We start from the raw sequence: 15,964 nt of genomic DNA on the forward strand, positions 1-15,964 counted from the left end.
AAATAAAGCATACATACTTCTTTTATTGATCAGCGCGAATCACTGATTGTCTCTTAAGCCAGAAGCCTGAAAGTGACAATGAAGGCAACATCTTACTCTGCTTCCGTGCATAGGTTGCAATGAGAGAATAGCATGCGAAGTGTTCGCACTTAATTAGGTGCGAACACAATTATGTGCGAACACAATTAGGTGCGAACCCAACTAGGTGCGAACACAAAATTGGAAATTATTCATATGACGCCTGCGCAAACTAGAAGTTCTGTGGAGGTGCTTTTCAAGTAGAAAGAACCTGGGCCAGAAGATCTTTTTTAGTAGAGAACCATGCTGGGCTCCTTCTACATTGAACTTTTGCTAGAAATGCCACACAAAATGCGCTGTATCCACCTACAGGTACCTAAGCCGTTAGCGCACTCGATGATTTTCTTCGTATGAGAACATCTTAAGCCAAGACTCTGTTTAGTTGTGGCGCTTATATCGTACATACACTTCTGCAAGGTGAAAAGAAAGGCCAGCAGGTGTTTCTCACCAGATTACTACTCGGTTCAGGAACATATCTCCCATTGTGCCTTCGCAATTCTGCCTGTACTATCCTACCCGTTGCAATTCTTTTTTAATGTTTTTGGTTCTCACGACCACTGGAAGAAAGTCTTTTATTGAATTTGAACAGTTTTTTTGGTGGATTGATTGCTACGTTTCAAGCTGCTATGAATGACCAGTTACGGAGGTTAACTGAAACAAAAGCCTTCGAATCGGAATGATGAAAGAACCAAAACGAAAATTGTTTCGTCCCTACACTTATTTTACCATGGCAGTGAGGAGATGTCACGCGCCCCAAACCAGACAGTAAAAGCTTTAAAAAGTCATAACGGCGCACTGGCGTTATAAGTAGAATAGGGAACGGCATCCTGGGATGAGAAACCATCATTTCATTGGGGGGGCAACGTTACCGGGGTGACATTTCAAAGAAATGTTGTAGCGGTCATTACAGTTAGTAGTATTTGAGATAGCATTTGCTATTTCTCAAGCCACAGACGCGAGTGGCTCCTGCAGCTCCACAATTAGCTGCTAGCGCCAGTACCCATTAGGCCTGAGGAAAGTGAAAGTGCATCCACAGCTACAGCTTTGGTCTGATATTTTTCGTGCTAAAAGGCTAATCGATCGCAAAAAAAACGAGTAAACGATCATGAGCTACGCACATGAATGCACGCCACACGCGGCGCCAGCCTGCTAAACCAGTCTTCTCATCCCCGCTATGCTTCGTGGCTTTTAGGCCATTCTAGTTTAGATTCACAAGATTGCCAATGTGAGTAGCACTATTTGGAGCCAGCCACATAGTTTCGTCCGCGGAATTTTAAACGCACACTAATCAGTGTGCTGACCGGCAGAAACAGTGCTTGCAACATTCCGACAACAGTGGAGGCTTCTTGAAGACCAGGATTCTTACACGGCTGTGTTATCGCCTGTCCTGCTGGTGAAGAAGGGGACCGCGAGCTTGCTGAACTCAGAATGAAGCCACGTTGTCTCGCGTTGTAGTCAATGTCGAGAGCACGTCGCGATGGATGCAGCACTACTCACTGACCGTAAAGATTAGTGGTGTAGGGACATTGGCTGCGATGGATGTGAATACCTCCGTGCTACATCGCTTCCCGTGGAGATGAATTGGCATCCGCGTTGAGGTTGTGCGAATGGAGTGCCACCGGAAGGTCGTCAAAGGGGAGATTGCTGGGCGGCGGAATGATGAGGACACTGCGGTATACATGTGGTGACATGACAACGGCGACTGAGTTAAGTGAGCCACGCAGTCCAACTGTTTCGTGTACGCTTCCGCACGATAACTGGAGCAGCAAGAGATTCGCGTCACGCCACACGTGGCAGACAATGATGGGGATGCTTCGTGACGAGGCCGTTGATATAATACACAACATGACACTTTTACGACTTTCTGGCACAGGATTTACACATTTACAACACACACTCGCTGCCGCACTGCGAAATGCTATTAATGCACGTTGATATATGAACATGTCACATTTTCTGTGAACCGACAAGGTTAGACTGAACTCACAAGAACTGCCTGTTTTGTACATTGAAATGCAGAATATGTTTACCGTAGCATTTCTATGAACTATTGGTTGACCTCGCTGTAGTTCTTTTACTGTTCTTTACCGGTCCTTTGATTTATTTTGCAGGCACCATTCTTTGTTGAACTTGCCAATATTTTGATCTTTCATGCTAATAATTTCACTTGATCAGGGCCACACCTTTGGTGAATTGACCTGTGTACAGTGCCCATGTAATATCCTGCTCAAACTTCTGGGTGACTTCGTTCGTTGTTGGTTAATACGTATAATTCATGGCAAACACTTTACGGTAGAGACTGAAACAGTCGAAAAATCAGTTGCTGAATTTTCCCCGTACTCGAGTTTGTTAGAAAATCACTTTTACGTTTCTAAATACTTCTCAGGGGTTTCAAGAACCCTGCTAAGAAAAAAGACCGATAAATACGTGTGGGTTCGTAAGGAAAATTATTACACTAAGGCAGATCAGTTATCTTCTAAAAAATCACGTTTAAAAAAACCGAGAAGCGGCATGGGCACCAACAAAAATTGGTTCATAAACTACGTTTATACCTTGAAAAGAAGAGATACTTTTAACTGTTGATTTTAGGTATTGGAGTTAGACTTTACCATCCACGCAGTTGCGTTTCTTCATTTCAAATAATGCAGTCTTATCATTGCTAGCTCCAAAATGCCAATGACGCAGATGCGCGCAGATGCTAAATATTGAAAAGGTAAACATCATAACATCATAGCATAATTGCATCGGGTATTGTAGACATAAAATTTGGGCTGCAACTGAGCTTGAAGCGTCAAGCGAAGCCTGACGCTAGGCCAGCACATACCTGCATTCGCACTGCTCCCGTGCCATCTGTTGAAACGGCGCTGTACGAGCGCAAGTTTCAGCGGATGCCGTATGGCGGTTCTGCTAACGTTAGGCCTCAAAAAACTACCCTTGGCATGTCCAAGCAAAGAGGATGTTTATCGAGGTCATGCGTTGACGTTCGACTGGTTACTGCTTCTAAAATTAGCATGATCAGTGTACAGCTAGCGTCATGTCTCTAACACACGCTTTTGAAGGGGCCATTCAGACAAAATCCAAGTTTGGGTTATTCGAAAGATTTCGTGTTTACAGTGCCCTCAGCGCTTGCCCGACAGCAAAGGAGGCCGTACTCACTAAGAAAAAAATCAATTTCAGTTAAAATTTTGATACACCCGCCAAATTGTGTTTTCGTGACGTCTGCCATGAAGTCATGAGGTCGGGTACTCAACAACGTCCAATGCGTCACGTCTTCTCTGAAGCCTCGCTTAGCGTCAGTCCTCGCAGATGGCGATAGCATAGACGGCCTCGGATCGGTCTGCGCCAAAGCTTTGTTTTTGACCATATTTCCTCCTAGCTTGTTTTTTTTACCATACAAAGTAATCGTTTCGGGAAACATGGGGTATGCTCGACAAACAGGGTCACGTAAGACGTCACTCACACCAATCGGCCAGTGTAGTGTAAGACAACTCCAAAGCAGCGGGCTGCTGCGCAGCTAAAATAAGCATAGTGCTCCCAGTACCAACAGCAGGGCGCATAGCTACTTCTGTTTACGTGTATTTTCGTACCTTAAATTGTTTACCCCGCCATTCTTACTGCTGTAAAACAAATATGCATTGCATTTAAGCGCAAATAGCCCGTTCGGCTAACTTATAAGCCCTGCCTTATATAATTGCGTCTGCTTTTGCCGGTATCAGCCAATCGTACAGCTGGGCCTATGACATTATAGGTTCTGTTGCATGAAATGAGCTAGCGGGTCACATGGCCATTGCCTTTTTTCGTAATTATATAGCTTATTTGAGCGAAGTTTGCGTTAAAAGTGTTGTCAGTATTGCCGCGAACCATACATTGGGTTTGTTTATTTGTGTTTTGCTTTTACCGCCCGGCTGCGCCGGTCGGTGTTATCTCTGCGCCAAGGGAAGCGCGTGTTCCATTCTTTCTTTCTGTGCCGCATGTGTTATCTGTTGTGATAGGGAGAGCATTCCGATCTAACGTGAACAGCCCAGAATAATCTTCTTGGATTTACTATGTTCTCGATGTGGATCGATGTTTCGAGAACCACGCGCGCCGAAAGATAAAAGCCTGCAGTGCGGACGCCGGGGCATTCGATTCTGCGACGCTCGCCGACGCACGTACGTCACTTTGTTGACCACTGCTTCGCCGCCTCTGTATTCTTTTCAGTTGTTAGGGGAGCACAAGTTCGCTCCAATAAACTTGTTTCTTTTCCAAACAACTGCTTCGTCCTTGGCTACGTGAAATCTGGTGGAGGTGCTGGGTACGCACCCTTCATGCCCACTACAACCTCTGGAAGCCGACAAGCCAGTCCAACAAGAGCCAGCCTCCGCGTGCAAGATTTACCACCAGAGTTCGGTCTACTACCGGAGAAGACGAAGAAGAAAAACGTCGCAACCAGCACCATGCTCAACCAAGCCAATCCTCCTGTCGTTCTGCAGCAGCCACGGGAACCGCCATCATTCCGAGGAGCCCCCGCAGAAGACCCAGAAGAATGGTTGGAGAAACTGGAGCGCGTCCGGAAATTCAACAGGTGGGACGACGCAGAAACGTTCCGGCACGTTTTCTTTTACTTGGAAGATTCGGCTCGCACTTGGTTCGAGAACCACGAGAGCTCCTTGACAAACTGGGCTCAGTTCAAAAGCGAGTTCACTAAGACCTTCACTACCGTCGTGCGGAAAGAAAGAGCCGCCCTTTTGTTGGAAACGCGCACACAACACCCCAACGAAGGTGTCGTGATCTTCGTTGAGGAGATGAAGCAGCTATTTCGCCGCGCGGACCCCGAAATGACGGAAGAAAAGAAGTTGCGCTTCTTAATGCGCGGAGTGAAGGAGGAACTGTATGCTGGACTTGTCCGAAATCCGCCCAAAACCGTCGCCGAATTCGTGGCCGAAGCCAGCACCATTGAGAAAGCTCTCGAAATGCGTGCTAAGCAGTATGACCGCAACTTTGTTGGCGCGGCCAATGCGAACGACTTTGGCAGCACACGGATCCCGGCCGACAGCCTACGCGAGACTATCCGCGCAATAGTGAGAGAGGAGCTGCGGAAACTTCTCCCAACGCTGCCGCAGCCCCAAGTCGCTTCCCTCACCGACGTGATTAGAGAAGAAGTGCAACAAGCGTTGGGAACGTCTACGCCATCCGAGGTACCCCGAGAGCCACAAGCTATGACATACTCCGCGGCTGTTCGTCGACCCCGCCCTGCTCCAACACGCCGTCAAGAGGCCCCGCCGTACCGCCGCCCACTGTCACCCGCCCGACCCCCGGTAGCCCGAAACCAGACGCCGAAGAAGACGGACGTATGGCGAACTCCCGATAACCGTCCTCTGTGCTACCACTGCGGAGAGGCCGACCACATTTACCGTCGCTGCCCATACAAGAGACTCGGACTGCGTGGTTTCTCCGTCGACGCACCTCGCCCTCTCCCTGGCCAACGACCACGTGAGATCGACGAGTATCTATCTGAAACCAGCCGTGGCCCAGCGCGTTTCAACCGTTCGCCGTCGCCCTACCCATACCAATCGCCGAACCGCCGTAGCAACGCTGACTTCGCCCGTGGAAGGTCTCCCAGCCCACGCGGGGGAAACTAAAGGCGGCAACTTCTGGAGGTGAAGTTGCTCTACGGCGAAAAACTGGAAACCCTCCAACGACGCGAGGACGCGCTGAAGACAGTGATTCACGACATGCCCTCATCCCGACGACCCGACCTAACCCTGACGAGACTCCCGAACACGACGACAGCTACACGGCGCGACGCGTACCCGACCTGACCGAGACGTCCGTTGAGAAGACAACGACAACGACGATGCACAGTGCCCGACCATCAACACGTACAAGCAGAGATACGACGCCCCGACGAACCCGGAACTCGAGGAAGACTGCATCTGACGTCAAGGTGTCCATCGACGGCTTTGACGTAGTCGCCCTCGTAGACACGGGAGCTGACTATTCGGTAATGAGCGGACCATTTGCGTCTAAACTGAAGAAAGTTATGACCAGATGGGACGGTCCGCACATACGCACAGCAGGAGGCCACCTCGTGACGCCAAGTGGAACGTGCACATCGCGCGTCACCATAGACGGCACAACGTACCCTGCGGCGTTCGTCGTTCTGCCTAACTGCTCCCGCGACGTGATTCCCCGAATGGACTTTTTGACGGACAACGGCGCAATAATTGATCTGCAGACCAAGTCGATAACATTTTCCTCCGATCACTCCACGACGCCGCAGCCGAACCCCGATCACCGTGCTGCTGTCAGGATCGCCGACGATCACATCACCCTGCCACCCCGCGCAAGCTTGATGATCGCCGTCTACTGTGAGGATGCTGCTTCTGACATCGACGCTATCGTAGAGAGTGATCGAAGGTTTCTTCTCGACCGCGGTGTCTCCGTCGCAAGAGGCATTGCGCACTTTAAGCAACGCCAATCTCACGTTTTGGTCACTAATTTCACCGAAGAGTACCAGCATTTAAACAAGAGAGCTGCAATTGCGTTCCTCGAAGAAACGCAAGAAGCAAGTGATGTGATCGCAGTCGCCGACTTTGAACGCACACCCGTAGAAACCTTCAAGCTCCCGCAGCCATTCGACGTGAATCCGGCGCTACCGCAAGAACAACGGAAAAAATTATTGGCTTTGCTGCGTCGCTATAGCGAATGTTTTTCGTCGAGCGCAAAACTACGTCAGACCCCTCTAGCGAAGCACCGAATAATAACCGAAGATGGAGCCCGACCTACCCGACAGTCACCGTACCGCGTGTCTTCACACGAACGGGAAGCCATCCGGACTCAAGTCGACGACATGCTCAGCGACGACATTATACAGCCATCGAAAAGCCCCTGGGCTGCGCCCGTCGTACTCGTAAAGAAAAAAGACGGCACATTAAGGTTTTGCGTTGACTACCGGCGACTGAACAAAATCACGAAAAAGGACGTGTACCCCCTCCCCCGAATCGACGACGCCCTCGACCACCTCTGCCACGCGAAGTACTTCTCATCGATGGACCTGAAGACCGGATACTGGCAAATTGAAGTGGACGAGAGAGACCGAGAGAAGACTGCATTTATAACCCCAGACGGCCTATACGAGTTCAAGGTGATGCCGTTTGGGCTGTGCACAGCACCAGCGACGTTTCAAAGAGTCATGGACACTGTGCTAGCTGGCCTTAAGTGGCACACCTGCCTCGTATACCTGGACGACGTAGTGGTATTCGCCCGGACTTTCGACGAACACCTTGCAAGGTTGGAGTCTGTACTCGAGGCCATTCGTACGTCGGGGTTGACGCTGAAGCCTGAAAAGTGCCGTTTCGCATACGGGGAACTCAAGTTCTTGGGCCACGTCGTCAACGCCGCGGGAGTCCTACCTGACCCGGCAAAAACTTCAGCCATTGCGAACTTCCCAAGGCCGAAAGACAAGAAGGGCGTGCGAAGATTTCTCGGGCTGTGCGCATACTACCGGCGCTTCGTCGCAAACTTCGCACGCATTGCAGAGCCACTCACGCGCTTGACGAAAGATAGCACCCCTTTCAGCTGGGAAAACGACCAAGAAAAAGCATTTGGCGAGCTGCAAAAACGCCTGCAAAGCCCGCCCGTGCTCGCTCATTTCGACGAAAATGCCGAAACGGAAATGCACACGGACGCCAGTGATATAGGCTTGGGTGCCGTCCTTGTCCAAAAGCAAAGCGGCTGCGAAAGGGTAATCGCCTATGCCAGCCGTGGTCTGTCGACGGAGGAGAAAAACTATTCTGCCTCTGAGAAAGAGTGCCTAGCTATTATATGGGCGATTTCAAAATTTCGCCCATACGTGTATGGAAGGCCATTCAAGGTTGTAACAGACCACCATGCGCTGTGTTGGCTCGCCAATTTGAAGGACCCCTCTGGCCGTCTTAGGCGGTGGAGCTTGCGCCTGCAGGAGTTCGACGTTACAGTCGTTTATAAATCCGGCAGGAAACACTCCGATGCCGACTGCCTGTCCCGCGCCCCCGTCGACCCACCACCACAAGACTCTGATGCAGACAGCGCGTTCTTCGGGATCGTGACGGACAGCGACCTAGCCGCCCAGCAGCGTGCCGACCCCAACTTACGCGTCATAATCGAGTACCTCGAGGGATGCAACGTTGCCGTTCCTAGGGCCTTCAAACGCAGCTTACCAGAATTCAGCCTGAGAAACTCCGTCCTTGTGAAGAAGAATTTCAGCCCCGGAACAAGAGCGAATTACCTTCTCGTCATCCCCGCGGACCTTCGTGACGAAATTTTGGAAGCGTGCCACGACGACCCGTCTTCCGGACATCTGGGCACAGCCCGCACTATTGGAAAAATCAAGGCGAGGTACTACTGGCCCGGCCTTACCTCTGACGTCACCCACTACGTCCGGAGCTGCCGTGACTGCCAGCGACGGAAAACGCCGCCGACAAGACCCGCCGGACTTCTGCAACCGATCGCCGTCCCATCGAGACCATTTCAACAGATTGGAATGGACCTTTTAGGCCCGTTCCCTACGTCACGATCACAGAACAAGTGGATTGTCGTAGCGACAGACTACATGACGCGCTACGCAGAGACCGCCGCTCTTCCGAGGGGGACTGCACAAGAAGTGGCGAAGTTCTTTATAAGCCAAGTTGTGCTGCGACATGGAGCCCCGGAAGTCCTAATCACAGACCGCGGAACGGCATTTACTGCGGAGCTGATGCAAGGAGTATTACGCTACAGCAACACGGATCACCGAAGAACGACGGCGTACCACCCCCAAACGAACGGACTAACAGAACGTCTGAACAAGACAATCGCAGATATGCTGTCAATGTACGTTGACGTTGAACATAAGACTTGGGACGAAGTGCTCCCGTATGTCACGTTTGCGTACAACACGGCTATCCAGGAGACGACGCAGCTGACGCCGTTCGAGCTTGTCTACGGTAGAAGGCCGACTACGATGCTCGACGCCATGCTTCCGCACGTAGAAGACGACGAACTCAACGCCGACGTCCACGGATATCTTCAACGTGCGGAGGAGGCCCGCCAGCTCGCTCGAGTTGGTATAACGGACCAGCAGCTGGTGGATGCGGGCCGCTACAACCTCCGACGCCGAGACGCCGAGTACCAACCAGGGGATCGTGTGTGGGTTTGGACTCCCATCCGACGACGCGGACTCAGTGAGAAGCTCCTGCGACGGTATTTCGGACCCTACCAGATTGTACGACGTGTTGGCCAACTTACCTACGAAGTGATCCCCGATGGTGACTCCGGCACTTCACGACAACGCACGCGGCCTGAAGTCGTCCACGTGGTTCGCTTAAAACCTTTCTACGGACGATGACGAACTTTTATTTGCATTTGTTCGGACTGTCGCTTATGTTAGCATCGGGTCGATGCACTCTTAGAGGGGGGGTAATGCCGCGAACCATACATTGGGTTTGTTTATTTGTGTTTTGCTTTTACCGCCCGGCTGCGCCGGTCTGTGTTATCTCTGCGCCAAGGGAAGCGCGTGTTCCATTCTTTCTTTCTGTGCCGCATGTGTTATCTGTTGTGATAGGGAGAGCATTCCGATCTAACGTGAACAGCCCAGAATAATCTTCTTGGATCTACTATGTTCTCGATGTGGATCGATGTTTCGAGAACCACGCGCGCCGAAAGATAAAAGCCTGCAGTGCGGACGCCGGGGCATTCGATTCTGCGACGCTCGCCGACGCACGTACGTCACTTTGTTGACCACTGCTTCGCCGCCTCTGTATTCTTTTCAGTTGTTAGGGGAGCACAAGTTCGCTCCAATAAACTTGTTTCTTTTCCAAACAACTGCTTCGTCCTTGGCTACGTGACAGTATTATTCTAACAAGGCAGTCTTTCGAATGAACCAAACGTGTTTTCTCTGCATGGAACATTTAAGACGAATGTCCCGAAATGTTAATTGAGTACACTTTTAGTCCACTGCAGACATCCAGCTGTTCTGTTTTGGGGGGTGTTCGCTGGTCATGTCTTGCGTAAGCCCTGAGTACGACTCCCATTCAGACGTAAGTTCACCGATGTTTCTTTTCAACTCAATGTAGTGAGGCGGGGGAAATCCCCCGAGGCGACATAAAAGAAGAGAAAGACTGAAAACTAAAATGTGGCGCCAATTGCATGACCAATCGGCCAACACCCCATTAAAGAACCAGGAGATACGCCGCCTAGAATGGCCAATGAAGAGGTGCCGGGTTAGGACGGAAGAATTATGTAAGTAAGACACCAGAGTGCTGGAAACAGACGGAGGAGAAATCCAGGGAGGAGCGCCAGAAGGAGACGACAAGGCTCTGGAGCACTAAGCCAGGGGTGACGCGGCAAGCGCAGCGATGTCGCTACCCAAGCCTCAGGGGCAGTGACGAAAGCCGCCAACCTACGCTTTGGCGGCCCCAGAAGGACGTGCGAGTGCCTGCGCCCTGCATCAGCGCACCGTCGACAGACGCCTCTAACGGTGACTGTTCCGGTACCAGGAGCTGCCTCCAGTAGGCCACGGATACGACGGGAGAAGGAATCTAAGCGCCGTCTTCCATAGTACGGCCCTTAGACCGGTCTAACCACATTGCGACCACAACACGCGGGCACCAGCTCTTCACAGCCATGCTGCGACTTCCTCCACGACAGTGCCAGTCACTTAGGGTAGGCATCTTCATAGACGTTTACTGTAATGATTTCTATACCCTTGTACTGGGGACTGTTCAGTTTAACTGAGGACGTTATATTACTTCTTTACTTTTGTGTGGTTCTGTTTGCTCTGCTTTATATGTTTGAAAATTTCTTTTACGATGTCTGTTTCTTGAACCTTCCCGTGTTTATCGCCATCGTCTTCTTTGCCGGTCGGGAAACTAAAACTAAAGTAATTTACTTTTCGTTTTGCAACGACCGCCGTGTTGCCTGGTATCATTCAGTTACGACACCGTGTTTTCGACTCACAGAGTCATCTAACGCTTTTGTATTTGGCACAAACACAAAAGCATGATCTCAAACAAACACTCCCGCCTAAGCCTTTGTTTCAAGGGTGGCAGTACTGTAAAAATAAAATAAACATATTAATAAACTAGAATGCGTAAAAGAGTTCCCAGCACACTAATCGTTAGCTATTGCTCTAAACAGGTTAGCCACAATAACCAGGTGGAAACTTTTGTAGTTTTGTCCAGTTGGGAAGCCTGGTCGGTACATCAATCCACTCGGTCGGGTGGGTCGGTCCATTAGTCAGTCAGTCAGTCAGTCAGTCGATCAACCAGTTGGCCAGTCGCTCAGTTTGTGTATTGCTCTTTACCCTGATGTCGTGAGTTTGACAAAGTGGAATCCCATCAAAATTTCAGATATCTACGCTTGTACAATTCAGCTATGCTATTAAAGGTGCACTTCGCGCCGAATCCCAAGTTAAGTGTAAATTTTAGGCTTCTTTTAGTCTCCGTCCACGTTGCCGCCTTTTCTATAGTCTGCGTTTGCGTAAAGGCGTCCACCTTCTTTTCGCACGCCCATTATCACGGAGAACCTTGACCGTACGATGGTGACATTATGGCCCTTCTTCCGCAATTCCTCCGCTTGCTCCTGTGAATTGAAGAAAAATGGATATTATTAATGTATCTAAGTTGCTTTTGTATTCCCATTTCGAATTCATGGAACCTTGCTCCGTTTCTAGCAAGCAGGTGTCTTTATCACTTTCGCCGACAACAGTTGAATGATGACCTTTGCAAACAACAGGCACCTCCTAAGCCCTATCGTAAAAGCAGTGCGTAGACTGTACAAAGGAAAGAACGAACAATCAATGTACAGTCATCCTAGCGTACATCTTTTGTACCCTTCGGACATTTAGTTGGGTCTTTCCCTGTGTTGTGCAATACTTCGTCAGGAGTACCCGTTGTACACAATTAGGATGTAACTCGAAATCAATAAAGTGAGCTTGGTATAATCATATTCAGAGGATGCACAACTTTGTGCCCACTATTATTGAAACACACTCCCAGCAGGAATGTTCCCTTCATTCGAAAGGAATCCGAAGTATGAGTGATATTTTAAAGCAACAGAAAAGGTATGAATACTTTGGGAAAGTTTTTATAAAGCAAGTAATGCAGCCGTTTTCTCTAGTAATACTCCTTTTCTATTGTATTGGCATCGGACGGGAATTCTGTAACGTTTTACACGCCAGTGTAACCTAAGGAATCATGACAAAATAAAACTGAAGATAATAATCAGTCGTATCAGCGGGCAACTGCCAAAAGATTGTTTTGCGAAAGTTTTGATAGCACTAGAGTAACAGGCGTTTTATGCTGAGGATTCGCCACTAAGTTGCCTTTGACGCCACACATTTCTTGACGGACGCGCAGAATGCACGGAACCTTAAACATACAGAGTTTTCATGTAATATATGTTATCGCGTTACCAAAGTTCCTTCAAACTTCGATAAGTTAGCATTGACCCCGCTGTGTAGCATTTTTTTTTTCATTGCAGAGCATTTCTGGGGTGTAGCCTTGAACTCTACGACATCGATATCGAGCGAGGTAAATTAGCTACGTAAAATAATATCTTTGGGCGATGTAGCCAGTTCTCTGGCGTAGGTCACCGCGCTAGCTCCAGGCATCTCAACCACGTGGGCCCCTGCGCCTACGGCATCCCAGTGAAGTTCGTCGATACGAGAACACAGTAGACAGTAGTGCCGAAGCACAGCCGCTCATTTGGCAACTCCCAAAGCACGCGAGCGCAAAGCTCGACGGCGTTAAAAAAAATTAGGCCCATCTCCCCGCGAGGGGGACTCGAGTAAATGCGTCGCATAGGGGCTGGGTGTATTGCGTTAACGTTTAGTGTTTGGGGAGTTGGTGGTTGTGAATGCGTTTTATCAGCAGCTTCTTGACGTAGTTTGAATGAGTCAAGGATACAAGGCGCGTTCGTAGCCTCCCATTCTGTGTCGGCTTTGTGGCGCAGTGGGTAGAGCACCATGTACATTGCGTTCCGCCCGCAGGGTCGAGGGATCGAAACCAGGCGCCGGGTAATATTTTTTTGATATAGTGTAGGGGGAGGGGTACGGACTACGACTACGGACGTCAATGTGGGTGACATCATGAGTTACTGAAAAATTAAAATTAAAAAAAAAATTAGAAAAAAAAGTTAAGCAATGAAAAAAAAAAATCTAAGACAGACCTGCTGGGGCTCAAACCCAAGCGGTCAGTGCCAGTACACAGTACTCTACATTGATGCCACAGAGCCGGAACGGTGGGCCCATTTTAGCAGGCGCTCAAAAAAAATAGCGCATGCAGTGACGTCACACATGTCACGTGGGTGCTCTGTGCAGCAAAGCGTTTGGAAACATGCTCTGCCGGCGCACATTTGTCAAGCCAAGCATAGCTACTTAAAGAGACTGGCAAAAAAAGGAGAAAGAATGTCTGGCGCTTTATGTTTGCATTTATTTATCTCGATCGTAGATGTGGCGACGACGTTTGTCGCTTCCGACGGCGCGTTTCGACGAGCGGCGTGCGGCACCACCGCTCACCACCCGTTTCAATTTGGCGCCGCGGCGTCCTGGAAGCAGACGACGCGCCTCCGTTGCTATAGCGACGGGGTGCATGCGCAGAGAGCAGTGGAAGTGCGATCAAGTGCGAAACATCCCCCTCGCGAGGGGCACGATCAAATGCAGAGCATTTCCGGGGGCGCACGACGTTAAGTAGTTTGCGTTACGTTAATGTTGTTGCACCTGTGGCAACTGCTGACGAGAGAGCGCTCGTCAGCAGTAATTTCAATGAGTCAAGGATATAAGGCGCGTCCGTAGCGTCCCATTCCGTGTCGGCTGTGTGGCGCAGTGGTTAAAGCAGCATGTACATCCCGTTCCGCCCGCAGGGTCGAGGGATCGAAACCTGGCGCCGGATAGTATTTTTTTTTTATATAGTAGGAACAACGACGGTGCGGACTACGGGCGTCAACGCGGGTGACATCGTGAGTTTCTGAAATGCTCTGCATTTAAAACGCCAACCTGATCGTGATCGCGAACGGGAGGAAAGTACTCATGGCGCGCGGCAACAACAGTTTCCACCTGTGAGGCTGTGATGCATGGAACGCCGCAGCCGCGTTGTGCCGCCGATCCCACCCAGACCGCACCTCCGAGCAGACTCCCTGTGTCTTCCTCGCGCACACGTTTGCGAAGCCAGCCGCCTATGCAGCGCGTGTACTAGTGGTGCCATCTCCCGGGGTACTGCCGAACTAGCTGCTCCCCGGACAGGTTTCAGCTAGCGTCACTAAATTAGAGACGCTAATTTCAGCGCATCGCGTCTCTCCCAGCGCGCACCAGCTCGGGATCGCGGGTCGCGGTTCTCCACTATTTCCACAGCTCCTCCCCCCAAACGACTGGACGCAGCTTGAGTTTAAGTGACACCACATTACACAACACTCATCCCCACGCCTCAAGTCCACAAAATTGCCACCAAACGCCACTCCTGTGCCAGTCCACACAAAGGTTCACCACGCGTTGCCACCATCGCGATGCTCGCCTCACAAACCAGCTAACACATTGCACTGGTTGCGAGTCTCTCGCGGCTGGGCAGCACAGCGGTTGGCAGGCCTGGGGGTAGCCTGCAGCCGCAGCCGACGAACGCCCGGGATGCGCCGTGATGCGACCCCCACTCCCAGCCCGAGATTGTAACAGGAAAGGCCGCGCCCGGTGGCGTATTCCCAAACCATATCCCGTAGGGGCCCAGGCCGACCACACCCCCCAAGCAGGGGCGCAAAGAGAGTATAAAAATTGCAATTTTTTAACCTCCTTGGATGCAGCACCGTGACGTCTCTACCTATATGTGCGCGACTTCATGTGAGGTGGATTTTTTCTTTTTTTCCCCTCCCCTCGTTTCGACTGCTTGGCAGGCGGCCGATGGTTTCGCTCCGTGGGCGGGGCTGGCCTGCGGCGCTGGGGAAGCTGACGCACATGTGGTAGAAGCTAACGTTTTGTACCTCAGCCCCTGATCTCTCCACGCTCTTCTTGCGCACCTGCAAGTTGACGCTGACCTCCGATCGTGTTCCTAGATAAGCGCTCGACTCGGTGCTCGAAGTGCGCGCGCGCGGATGGGGGCTTTCACGCGCATGGGGCAATTATACACGGCCCGGGAAGCAAACACCCTCATTGAAAGCTCATTCTACAGCACACAGAAGGGTATACAATGGAGTTGGGTGTTCTTTCACTATATACACACCTCGAACACGATTCGGTGCTGCAGGTAACGATTACAAGAAAGGCAGCCAATTACCCATGACTACATTTACAAACTGTCCTACTCTTGCGGAATATTACAGCTGCATGAGCTGCTACATTTTGGCACTTTCATAAGCACTATTACATTGAATTTCGTTAACATTACTTCATTGCATTATTCCTTATCAGGAACACTGCCACTAAGGAAAACATTGACATTTTGTTAACAGCAATGGAAGGTGTGAATCGTTCTTGCAAGGGTGATACATTGATAAGAAAGACACCAGCTCAAACGTACACGTTTCACACTCGGTCATGAATTCTGCATAATTTGCACTGCTGGTCATAACAATTTAGGGAAACAATATCGAAAATATATACCAACCAAGGGCTAAGTAATAGTTGGATTGTACAGCAACTGAAGTACTCGAGGAGTTTGATATATGTCTTCTGTACAGGGCTATTGACCATAGTCTTTTCACTGAAGCCATCAGGCCGAGTTTGATATCAGTAATCATGCGTGCTACCACTCACGCTGTTGCCAATGTCGATTAGTTATTTTTAACTATCTGTGCTTCATGCACACAGAGATTTTGCTGAATAAGATACGTTATTTATAAATAGACAGCTCCAGCAGGCTCCGAATGGCACTGATGCCCCCCCTGTAATCGGGAAGGCACACCA

General features: G+C 50.2%; 1 protein-coding gene across 1 annotated transcript in view; it reads right to left on the reverse strand.

The window, feature by feature from the left end:
• Positions 1-11,357: 11,357 nt before the first annotated feature.
• Positions 11,358-15,964, reverse strand: part of LOC144146154 (scoloptoxin SSD14-like) — a 36,092-nt gene continuing 31,485 nt past the window's right edge. Inside the window, exon 12 of the mRNA XM_077678120.1 lies at positions 11,358-11,658. Coding sequence (XP_077534246.1) covers positions 11,512-11,658 — 147 coding nt within the window. The 3' untranslated portion in view covers positions 11,358-11,511. The remainder of the gene's footprint in view (positions 11,659-15,964) is intronic.

Source organism: Haemaphysalis longicornis, unplaced genomic scaffold, assembly GCF_048455015.1.
Source record: "Haemaphysalis longicornis isolate Haplotype H1 unplaced genomic scaffold, Haemaphysalis longicornis Haplotype H1 scaffold_7, whole genome shotgun sequence".
Classification (NCBI taxonomy): Eukaryota; Metazoa; Arthropoda; class Arachnida; order Ixodida; family Ixodidae; genus Haemaphysalis; species Haemaphysalis longicornis.